The sequence below is a fragment of the Ammospiza nelsoni genome, chromosome 31 (assembly GCF_027579445.1).
Source record: "Ammospiza nelsoni isolate bAmmNel1 chromosome 31, bAmmNel1.pri, whole genome shotgun sequence".
Lineage (NCBI taxonomy): Eukaryota > Metazoa > Chordata > Aves > Passeriformes > Passerellidae > Ammospiza > Ammospiza nelsoni.
Genome location: NC_080663.1, coordinates 150781 through 161806, shown reverse-complemented (window position 1 = coordinate 161806; position 11026 = coordinate 150781). Strand labels below are relative to the sequence as shown.

The following is an 11026-nucleotide window of genomic DNA, read 5'->3' as shown; positions in this document are numbered from 1 at the left end:
ACATGGGCTGAGGGGTGGGCAGGGAGGTGGTCGGGAGGGTGTCACAGGGAGGGTCTTCAGGACAGGTGGGAGCAGAGAGACTTCCAGCAGCGCCCAGAAATTGTGATGGCCTTAAAGGAAGGTTGTGGTCACCAGCTTGGAGGCTGTGGCCACCAACTCAAAGACTGTGGTCACCAAATCAAGGATTGTGGCCACCAAATCAAGGATTGTGGCCACCAAATCAAGGACTGTGGTCAACAACCACAGAGACAAACAGAAATTAAAAAAAAATCCAGTCAGAAATTTCCTGGTTCCTTCTCCCACCCGGGGAAATAATTTTCCCCCAAAAGCTGTTTTTTGGGTGTTGTGAGAATTGTCTGAGCAGCCTCAGGTGACCACTGTCCACCACTGTGGAGGAGCCTGTGTGGCTTTGTCTGCTCTCCCTGGTTTTCCACCCACAGCTCCTCTGGAAAAGGTTAAAAGGTGCTTTTTTTGGGTTTTTTTTAGTGATGTTTGTCCTCCTGGACCTGAGCAAGACCCACATTTGTCCTTCTGGTGCTCCCGTGCTGAGGCTTTTCCGTGGACAGGACGTTCACAAAATTTTCCTCGTGGATCTCACGCCTTGCATGGATTTAGGTGCTCAATCTTGTGTGCCCTCAGGTTCTCAGCAAAATCACCTGTTTATCCTCATTATTTGTGTTTTTTTTTTTTTTCCCCTGGAAACCCTCGGTCTCTGCCAAGGAGCTGATGCTGAACTCGCATTTGCTTCATCCCCTCTGGTTTTGCCAAAAAAAAAAAAAAAAAGAAAAAGAAAAAAAAGCAGCCTTAAAAAAATAATAATCAGTGTCTTGTTGCCTGAAGTCTTGGTAAAGGGTATGGGTTGGTCAAATCTGGAGCCTTTAAAAAAAAAAAATCGTTTTAGAAATTAGACACTTGGGGCAAATGGGAGGAAGCTTTATTTGATCAGGACATTTCCTGGGTGGTTTGAGATGGGAAAAACCAGAAATTTCTAAAATTTTCAGCTGTTGGCTTGGTTCCCACCTGAGATTCAAATTTCTGTTGTTGAAATTGTGTTTGATTTGGTTTGGAACTGCCCGCATTATTCTTAGCCCATGTTTGGGAAATAAAACATTTTAAAATATGTTATTTAAAATAAAAATAACATAATATAATATAAAAAAAGGAAAGAAATAAAAAAGGTATTAAAAATATATTTGTATAACTATGTATCATAATATATATATGTATTATGTGTTGGGGTGAAGGCATATATAAAAATTATATAATACAATACAATATAAATAATATAATGGAATTCATATATATATTTTTATATGTAATTTTTTTGGGGTTTTGTTCCACATTTGTTAAGCACAAACCAAATATCTTTAAATCCTCCAAATTAGGGAAAAAAAAAAAGATAAAACCAGCTGACCTTTGCCTTTGGACACTCTTGGAGGAGACGAACAGGTGTCAGCACCGGGGTTATTCCACTGGCTGGACACCGGCCAAAATCCCTGTAAAAACAAACAAAACTGGAGCTGCCAAGGGCTGAACCCAAATTTTGGCAATTCCCGGCTGAATTATGCCCCAGGGCTGGTTCTTTCCTGGCCCGCCTACTCCTCGCCCTCGTGTCCGGCAAGTAACGGGGGAAATCCTGCAGGGGGAATTTTGCGGGGAAGGAGGAAATTTGGGAAATTTCGGGAATTTGGGACCATTCTAGACGGTTTGGGCACTCCCCCATGGAGGACCCAGTGAAAACAAAGCCGCGCGTTGGCTCCATAGCTCAGGGGTTAGAGCACTGGTCTTGTAAACCAGGGGTCGCGAGTTCAAATCTCGCTGGGGCCTGGGTTTTTTTTCCCCTGGTGTTGGCTTTTTTTTCCCCGCTGAAAGTTTTATCACTTTTATCCTCGCTCTGGGATCAGGAGCAGGTACAGGAGGACTGAAGACAAATCCTGGGAATGACAAGGCTGGGCTCGTTTAGGGACAGGAGCTAGGCTTAGGGGCTGCTTACCAGGGCGGCTCGTTGGTCTAGGGGTATGATTCTCGCTTTGGGTGCGAGAGGTCCCGGGTTCAAATCCCGGACGAGCCCAGTGTGTATTTTTCCACTTATTTCTTTCCGTTTTCCCTTTTATCTTTCCTTTTTATTTTTGTTTGTTTTCTCTTTTAATTTTCTTTTGTGTGTGCGCGTGTGTGTATTTTGATTTTTGGCTTTGTGTCCAAAACCTTTTGTGTCCTTTTTTTCCTTGCTTTGGGGTTTCTTGTTTGTGTGGTTGGTTTTTTTCGGTTGGCTTTTTTTTTTCCTTTTTTAAAAAATGTTTTTAAAATGTTTTTTGTTGTAGGCTTGATTTTTTTGTGCCTGTTGGGTTTTTTTTGTTTGGGACTTATTTGTGGGTTTTTTTGTTTGTTTTCTTTCGTTGTGGGGTTTTCTTGGTGAGTTTTTTGTTGTGAGTTTGACTTTTTTGGTGCGGTTTTAAACTGTTTTGGGTGTGTGCGTTTGTGGTTTTTTCAGTTTGATTTGCTTTGGCGATTTTTGTACAATTCTTGCTGTCGGTTTGAGATTTTTTTTCTGTGCGTGTGTTTTTATTACTGTATTGGGGGGTTCTTTTGTTGGGATTTTAAATCCCAGTTTCCCGCGTGAAGGAAAAGGAGAAAGGAAAATGAGACAATAAGGCGGAAAAAAAGGTTACTGGCAGCGGTGGGATTCGAACCCACGCCCCCGAAGAGACTGGAGCCTTAATCCAGCGCCTTAGACCGCTCGGCCACGCTACCTCCGCGTGGCCTCTTGCGAGCTTTCACCATCTCCATGTCTTCCTCCTCATCTTCATCTTTCAGGCTATTCCCATCTTCATCTGATCCTCGCTGCTGTTTTAATTCCATCCTCATCCTCCTCGTCCTCATCTCTTCACCCTCATCCTCATCTCCTCATCCTAATCTTCGTCTTTAAACTCCATCCCATTCCCAATCCCCATCCTCATCCCCACTGCTCTAATTCGGTAAAATCTGATGAAATTTGACTTTTTTCCAATTTTCCTATTCTTCCAGCTTACTCTTGGTTCTCTTTGACTTTTCTGGCATTATCGTGTATTTCGGAACTGGCTTTCAGGTCTCTGTGGCGCAATCGGTTAGCGCGTTCGGCTGTTAACCGAAAGGTTGGTGGTTCGAGCCCACCCAGGGACGTAGTGGGGCTCTTTTTCCTTTCCCTCCTCGCGGTCTGCCATTAGCGAGCCCTTAATGAGCTTTAATTGTCCCGAGCCCTCCCCTCACCGTGGCCTCGGGGCTCTGTTTAAACTGTGTCCTGCGAGTTTGCTCCTTTCACCTTGGAGCAGCATCTCTGAATTCCCAAATTCCAGGGAAATTCACAAACCAAGCAGCCCAAACTCTTCTGTTTCATCTTTTTGCCACCTTTCACCTTTTGAACTCTGATTTTCCCATTGCAGTGGGTGCTGCACATGGAGTTTGGCTCCGTTCTGAGCTTGAGGACCAAAAAATCCCACCTGCAGCACAGATGGAGTTTCCAAGGCTACGGAATTTAGGACAATTACTGGTGAGCGGAGAAACTCCAGCCAAACCTTGCATTTGCTTTGAAAATTCTGGATAATTCATTTGATATACTTGGATCACCTTGGCGTTGGCCAAAATTTAGGCAGAAGAGACTGGGATGGTGCTGTGGGGAATGGTTAATTACTTAGCAGTTAATTACTTAGATCAATATCCGTATTGGGAATGGGATATACCTAATTATGAATATGTATTTTTATTTTGGGTATTCAATACTTGTATAGCTAAAAGGACTCTGGTATCACCTGTAAATTGTGCTGTGTATTTGGGAGTTATCTCACAATAAACATACACTTTCTAACTCTAAACTGTCAGAGAGTTTTTGGATATCGGTACTAGATCAATATCCATACTGGGAATGGGATGTACCAAAGTTATGAATGTGTATTTGTATTTTGTTTATTCAATACTTGTACAGATAAAAGAGCTCTGTAATCACCTGTAAATTAATACTTGTATAGATAAAAGGATTCTGTAATCACCTGTAAATTGCAGTGTGAATTTGGGAGTTATCTTGGCACGCTTGTCTGTCACACTTGGATATCAGAACTAGACCAATATCCGTAATTTTTAATAAATCAAAAATATTCACACTGCCAAAGGACGGCTCAGAGCTCTTCCCTCTGTGGGATTCTCCCCAGCCTCTCGCCACCTGCCGCCGTGGCCTCGCCGCTGTCGTGGTGGGTGTTGCTGGTGGCCCTGATGGCCGATTTCATGGCCATGTCCATCCCAACCTCACCGCTGTCATGGTGGGTGTTGCTGGTGGCCCTGATGGCCGATTTCATGGCCGTGTCCATCCCGGCCTCACCGCTGTCATGGTGGATGTTGCTGGCGGCCCTGATGGCCGATTTCATGGCCGTGTCGATCCAGGCGTGCGGCTGTGCCGCGTGCTCCCCGGCGAAGTGCACCCGGCCCTCGTGGGTGAACAAGGCCTGCGAGTAATCCACGAACTGGTACGGCGTGAAGGCAGCAAAAGCGCCCAGGGCGTGCTGGTCCAGCTGCCACTTCTGGATCACGTGCTGGTCGCAGGTGTACTGCAGGTACTCCTTGCTCACCTGGTGGATGTCCGCCAGGTCTTGCAGCACCACGTCCAGGCACTTCTCGTCGGTGAGGGGCAGGAAGAACTCGGCATCGTTGTTCCAGGTGTAGGAGGCCAGGATGACGCCCACGCCGCTGGAGAAGTTGTGGCTGGGGTAGTAGATGAAGCGGGAGGGGCGGTCGGTGACCGAGTACCCCCCGCGGATCCCGTCCTTCTCCCAGAACCTCTCGGAGCAGGCCAGGATGATTTTGGTGCTGCTGGCATAGTTGATGGAGCGCAGGGCGTGGGCCTTGGCAGGGGACAGCGGCGGCAGGAACTGGATGTGCCTGGTGGCTTTGGCGCTGGAAGTGACAAGGACGTAATCTGCAGTGATGATGGTGGGGGACAGCGTGTCTGGAGCGCGGTAGAACACTCGGACTTTGTCGCCCTTCCTCATGATCTTCTCCACAGTGCAGTTGAATCGGATGATGTTGGGCAGCGCCTTGTGGAAGGCTTTGGGCAGCTGGTCAAACCCTCCGGTGATTTCATCAAAACTGGAAGGGGAGGAGAAGTGGGAGGTGTGGGAAGGACGGAGGGTTTAGGGAGTGTAAAAATAAAAACCTGAGCTCCTCTGGAGACACCAGCAGAGCTTGGGGGTCAGATTGAGCTGCGAGTGGCTCCTGTTTGGGATCACTCTGACATTTTCTGTTGTGGGGATGGGGTTGGGCTGCAGGGACAGCACTCACGTCTCCTCAGAGAAGATGTCAAAGTCCCACAGGGAGGCGAGGAAAGACAGGTAAAACCCCGAGTCTTCGTTCAGCAAGTCACCGATCATCTCAACAGCTCCTCGGCTCAGCCCCCCGACCTTGGTCAAATATTCCTGGAGATCCCAGGAGAAGAGAGAGACACAGGTTGTTACCTCAGCTAGGGCTCCACTGGAGCTGTGCTGGCCCCTTTCTCAGCCTTTTATAAGCAGATCCAAAAGGTGACAGAGGAAGGGATTAGAGTGAGCAGGTTAATTATCAAGAACTGGTATTAAATTTATCCTCGAGTCCAAGCCCATTACCTTGGTGGAGAAGGAGTCGTGTTGAGCCAGATATTTCCTGCAATCAGTGGTCTGGAACTTCTTAAAAGCCTGGAGAAGAAACATTGATGTATTAATTGGAAAAGGATCCATTTCCAAAAGTGCTGCCCAAAATTCTCTCAGGATTTCAGGGTTTGGTAACCCTTGCAGCTTCTGTACATCAAGTTTCAAGCAGCTGTGCCTCGGTGTGGCATTTTCTGCTCATCCAAGTCCTGGTGGACTCCTTCCAAGGGATTTCATATGGACAAAGAGGGGTTTTGCAACCATCTGTCCTTGTTTCTGAGCCTCTCTACTTCTGACCCCCAAAAGGACCCTGTTCTTTCCCAATTTATGGCCAAGTTTTCTCCAACTCATCTCATTGTTCAGGCAAGGGGACACCACAGGAAAACCTTATACCTTGCTCAGGACCTCCCGGTAGAGCTGGACGGGGCTCTTGCCCCTCTCCGACGGCTTCACCGTGTAATTCAGGACATCAGGGTTCCTGTTGACCTCCTCAGCCCTGACCCGAGCACCCTTCAGGAAGTACCAGGTGTTGTTGTCCCTCTGGATGAAAGGGTTCAGCTTCAGGTTGAACTGGCGGATGAATTCGCGGACCAGCCTGGAAAAAAGGGTGGAGTGATGGTGCCAAAATCCAGCCACCAACCCCCCAGCTCTGCCACCAGAACATTTTGTCCCCTTGGCACAAATCCTGAACCCCGGGGAAGCACTGGGGATGATTTTTCCCCCAGACTGGGCTGGTCCCTCACCTGGCCACGGGTTGGACACGCCCTCACCTGTGCTTGCCTGGCAGGCGCATGGCTCCCAGCTCCACGTACCAGTCCTGTCCCTCGGGCCGGTACGTCCGGATCCGCCCCCCGACCCAGCTGCTCCTTTCCAGAATGGTGACCTAGAAAAAGTTGCATGGAGGCTGGAAGTGTTTGGGAAATGGCTTGTTTGAAGTGAAACTCCCTCAAAACCAGGTCCAGAGGGTGGGACAGATCCCCTTCAGGTGGCAAATGAAGCACCTGTAGATCCAAACCCTTCTCTGCTGGCCAAGACGTCTCTGCCTACGGGGTAGTTTCTCATTTCCCAATTCCTGGGCTGCATTTAGACACCAGCTCTGGTGAGAAGGTTCTTGTGGTGGTTCAGGGTTTTGGGGCTCTGAAATCAGCACCAATCTGTCCCCACGTGCCTTGCAAACCCTCTTTGAGACTCACAGGTGCCTTGGGATGGTTTGGAAACCCCTGGAATTTCCGCTGCCCTAAAGACAGAACTTAAAGGACTCGTTTGATTCACAGGAACCAACCAATAGGGGAAATTATCGGGGACAAATCTCCTTCCCTTCCTTCAGGGGTTGGACCACTGCATTTCCTTTTCCCTGGAAGGCTTTCAGAGGAGGGAAACAAGCCTGGGAGACCCGTGCGGGATTCCCCACCTCGTGCCCGGCGTCGCGGAGCAGCTTGGCCGCCGTCAGCCCGCCGATCCCAGCGCCCACCACGACCACGTGCGCCGGGCGGGCCGCGGGCTCCAGCCCATCCCGGGCGATCTGCAGCAGCTCCTCGTAGTCCTGGTCGTGGAGACAATACTCGGGAAAGCACGGGAACCGCTGGGCGCTCAGCAGACCCGCCAGCAGGAGGATCTGGAAAAGAGCTGGGGAGGGAAGAAGACGAGGGAAGGCAAGAATGTGGTGTTGGCACAAACTGCGTTGGCATCCAAGACCTAAAAAGAGGAACTGGGGTGGTTGTGAAACTCCTGGCTGGAGCAGGTCCACCGTGGAAGGTGTCAGGAGGTGTCAGTGAGGATGATTCCCATTTTCTAGGAAAAATCAGCCCATAGATGATTTTTTGGTTCTCCATATCTGTACAGCTGTTGTGGTGAGTTCCCAGAATGACTCTGACCTTCTTAGAATAAGACCCAAAGCTTTCAAGAACAGTAATTAGTGTCACTCATGTGAAAGAACCGAGGCATCTCGTTGTCACCAGTGACCTTTCCCATACCTGGGTAATTTGGGGAGTTTTTATGTGAAGGGTGGAGGGAAAAGACAGGATTGGGCAAATGGATCTGATGGGGACTTGCACAGACAGGAGAGCTGGAGATAAAATTTCACAGAAAGGTGGATGAATTGGAGGGATGAAAAGAGATGGGATTTATCTTCTTTAAAATTCCCTAATTAAATTTTTTCTACTTCATTTTAGAGAATTTTACTCTCCTTTAAAATCCCCTCCTTTTAAAAATCCTTCCCAATTTAAAATCCTCTCCTTTAAAATTACTGTGTCTTTGAGATGCCCACAGGGAGCAGCAAACAGACCCAAAATTACCATTTCCACCAGAACAGACACAAGGTTATTTAACATTTTCCCAGTGGAAGAAAATTTGGGCTGAGAACCAAACTCTGTACCCTCCTGTCCCCTGTTCCCTCCTCTGCCCTCTGCCTTGGGATTTTCCTAGTTTTGGTTTCTGTTTTTCAAAATAATAAAGAGCAACTTTCATTTTCTTTTCCTTCTCCTAAATGCTGCCAATCTTCTTCCAGGGAAAAACAAAAAAAGCTTTGGAAACACTACTTTGGGTAATTTTTACTGCTTGAAAATGCCTGGGAATTGTGGGGTTTTTTTTTTTTTGTTTTTTTTTTTTTTCTGGAGTAGCCCCAGAACTGGGGTGGATCTGCCAGGAATCCACCTTGGAGCCTTTATCATCCAACATCTGAGGCAGGTGTTTCAACAGCCCCTCAAGCTGATCAAGACACCAACCACTAGTGTGAAAAAGATTTAGGAAGAGTTTGCTCCAGAGCTCCAGAAATCCTGTTAACAGTGGGATAAGGTTGGATTGACCTGGAAAAAAACCTATGGACCATTTGGGAGATCCTGTTTGGAGATCAGAGCAAATATCCTGGGACCAGCTCTTGGAGGTGTCACCTCCATCAGGTGGTCTTTTGGGAAGATGTGGAGCATCTCCACCTTCCATCAGGTGTTTTTTTTTGGGAAGACGTGCAGCATCTCCACCTTCCCAAAAGGAGATTTTTTTTGGGAAGGTGCCTGGACCTCCAGGTGACCATGGAACAGCCCAGCTGGGAAAAGGGAGACCTGGCAAAGAGATGGAACCCAAACACCAAACCCAGACAGCAAAGATGAAAGAAGTCCAGGAAAAAGCCCACTGAGATCTCAGGATTTGAGGGGAGGAATCACTCACCAGTCCCAGTCATCGCTCCAGGAGGAAGATGAAGCCTCTGCTGAGATTGCAATTCATTTTATACCCCAGCTTAAGAGGGAAAAAAAAAAAGAAGCAACCTGGTGCTTCCAAAAAACCCTCTGCCAATCAGTGCAACCCGGAAGGGAGTGAAGTGTAATTTGTCATCAGAAGGGGAACCAGAAATTAAGCAGAGTCAATTTCCTCTGCTGGATTTTTTTTTTTTTTTTTTTTTTTTTTTTTTTTTTTTTTTTTTTTTTTTTGCCCTCCTTTAGTCACTGGAGCAAAGTCAGCTGTCCAGTGCATGCTTTGGGGTGTACCATGTTTGCCCAGACACTGTGGCCGCACCCTGCTCCTCCAGAGGCAGCAATTTCCCAGAAGGGAACAATTGGGTTTGGGGTTTTTTTCCTGGTATTGCACAAAGACTGCTGAAATCTGTTCAGCCATCAGGGGCAGCTTTCTGAACCCTGGGGAGACTTTCAAAATATGATTTCAGGGGTGAAAACGAGCATTTTTGGGGAAAATTCATCTGCTGGATGCTCTTAGGTGTTGGCAGTTTTGGCTTGATCTTGCCTCCATTATAACAGAGGAGGTGACGAATTGTTTGAGTGGGAAGGAGACTTTAAAGATCACCCAGAACTTCACTGAAATGGCAAAAACTCAGTATTTTTCCTAGAAATGAGACCAGTGTTTTTCCAGAATATAGTGCCAAAGCACCATAAACTCATCTGAGGAACCATCTCTTTGTTCTTGGACCGAGAGCTCCTGCTTGGAGCTCCCACCATATTTTATCCTGTCCAATCACCACAAAACTGTGGGATTTCACTACATATGATCATAAAACATCTCAGGATGAAGGAACATTCAGTCAAACAAAATTTAGGGAGCATTTTGGAGGGTTTTGCCCAGAATTTTGCTCTTTGGTGGTGCGTGGGGGTATTCTTGTGGTTCCTGCAGGATTCCCAATGCCATGGTCTTGGTTGTGCTGGTTTGAAGGCAAACCAGCAGGGGAAATCAACCCCACACAAATCCCTCGTGAGAGATTTTAAGTCATAGTTGCAATTTAATAGAAAAATCACAACAAATGCAACGAATACAGAAAATTGGCTTAAAACCACACAGTGAGAGCATAGCCTGGCCCCTTTGAGGCAGGGTGGTGGTCACAGTCTGGTTAAGCAGTAGTTTCAGGGCTGTTGAAGTGATGTTTGGAGTTTTATTAATTACTTGGTGTCCCAAGTCATTATATTACGAGATTACATGTGTTCGAGACTGTGTGTGCTCTGATTCAGGTGGTACATCCCCCAGGGTGGGGAGGTTCACGATGGAACGATGCAGTCCTGTGAGTCACAGGATGTTTTTGGGGTCCTTGATGGTTTCTTGACTCCTTCCTGTGCTGTCTTGGTTAAAATTGAGTGACAAACATTTTTGGGAAGTTTTCTTCTGAGAAAAACTGAAGGACTGAAGGTTTTTCTTGATTTTTTTTTGTCTTGGAGCATGTCACTATTTAAGAAAATCCACCAGCTGCATTGGAAAAAAGTAAAAGTATCATTTTTTGGGTTGGGGTCTGGCTTTATGTTTTATGATTTATGATTTATGGTTTGCTGGTTGTTCCTCCGTGGGGTGTCAACTCCAACTTCCAAAACCACACCTGGAAAAACAAATCCTGAGAGATTTGGGAATTACACAGTGAAACTGGCCCAGATGCATATTTCCAGGAAAGGCAGAGAGTTTGGAGTGAAGGCAGCTGATTTCAGATTGCCCTAATAAAACCTGGATTAACGTGTGCCCCAGCAAGCTGCTTTGGGATCAACCTCAGTGATGGGGACATCATAATTTTCTGGGCATCAACAATCCACCAGTTGCAAAAGTTGTCCCTCCCATCTTCCTGCTGGCATCTGCTGATTCCCTGAAGGTTACGGGAAGGTGAGTTGCAGCCTGGCACCGGTTGCATCACGAGGCAGGGAATCAGAGGGTGGGAGAAGGGATGGGGATTTCTTTCCAAATCGCTCTTGCCTGGTTTTAAAGTTGGGGAAAAAAAAAGAAAAAAGAAAAAAAAAGTGGGGTTTCATTCCACATGTTGTGTGGGGCATCATGAGCGTGTTGGAGGGCACCTGGAATGGTAGAGGCTGCTCTCCTGGGAGCGTTTCCCTGTGGAGATGAAAAGGGACTGAGATTATGTAAAGCACCAGGAGGGAAAACCCCGTGTGGATTTATTAATGAGG

At 47.1% G+C, this 11026-nt stretch overlaps 1 protein-coding gene and 4 non-coding genes across 5 annotated transcripts; 3 read left to right on the top strand and 2 right to left on the bottom strand.

The window, feature by feature from the left end:
- The first annotated feature begins 1754 nt into the window (after window positions 1–1754).
- Window positions 1755–1827, top strand: TRNAT-UGU (transfer RNA threonine (anticodon UGU)). Its single transcript has one exon. It is a non-coding gene; the product is annotated as a tRNA-Thr (tRNA).
- Window positions 1828–1999: 172 nt separating this feature from the next.
- Window positions 2000–2071, top strand: TRNAP-UGG (transfer RNA proline (anticodon UGG)). The gene has a single exon. It is a non-coding gene; the product is annotated as a tRNA-Pro (tRNA).
- Window positions 2072–2669: 598 nt separating this feature from the next.
- On the bottom strand, window positions 2670–2751 carry TRNAL-AAG (transfer RNA leucine (anticodon AAG)). Its single transcript has one exon. It is a non-coding gene; the product is annotated as a tRNA-Leu (tRNA).
- A 334-nt stretch (window positions 2752–3085) lies between these two features.
- TRNAN-GUU (transfer RNA asparagine (anticodon GUU)) lies at window positions 3086–3159 on the top strand. Its single transcript has one exon. It is a non-coding gene; the product is annotated as a tRNA-Asn (tRNA).
- Window positions 3160–3985: 826 nt separating this feature from the next.
- Window positions 3986–8820, bottom strand: IL4I1 (interleukin 4 induced 1). The gene is made up of 7 exons (XM_059490988.1): window positions 8808–8820; window positions 7057–7271; window positions 6416–6528; window positions 6039–6240; window positions 5625–5693; window positions 5305–5438; window positions 3986–5112 (listed from the first exon to the last, which is right to left on the bottom strand). Exons 1-7 carry the CDS (start codon window positions 8818–8820, stop codon window positions 4149–4151), a joined length of 1710 nt encoding a protein of 569 aa, XP_059346971.1. The 3' UTR covers window positions 3986–4148.
- Between the last annotated feature and the right edge of the window lie 2206 nt (window positions 8821–11026).

Coding starts and splice junctions, on each gene's coding strand:
- IL4I1 (XM_059490988.1), bottom strand. Junction 6,241..6,415: donor CGCCTGCCAGGCAAGCACAG/GTGAGGGCGTGT, acceptor CCTTTTTTCCAG/GCTGGTCCGCGAATTCATCC. Junction 5,439..5,624: donor ACGACTCCTTCTCCACCAAG/GTAATGGGCTTG, acceptor TGGGATCTCCAG/GAATATTTGACCAAGGTCGG.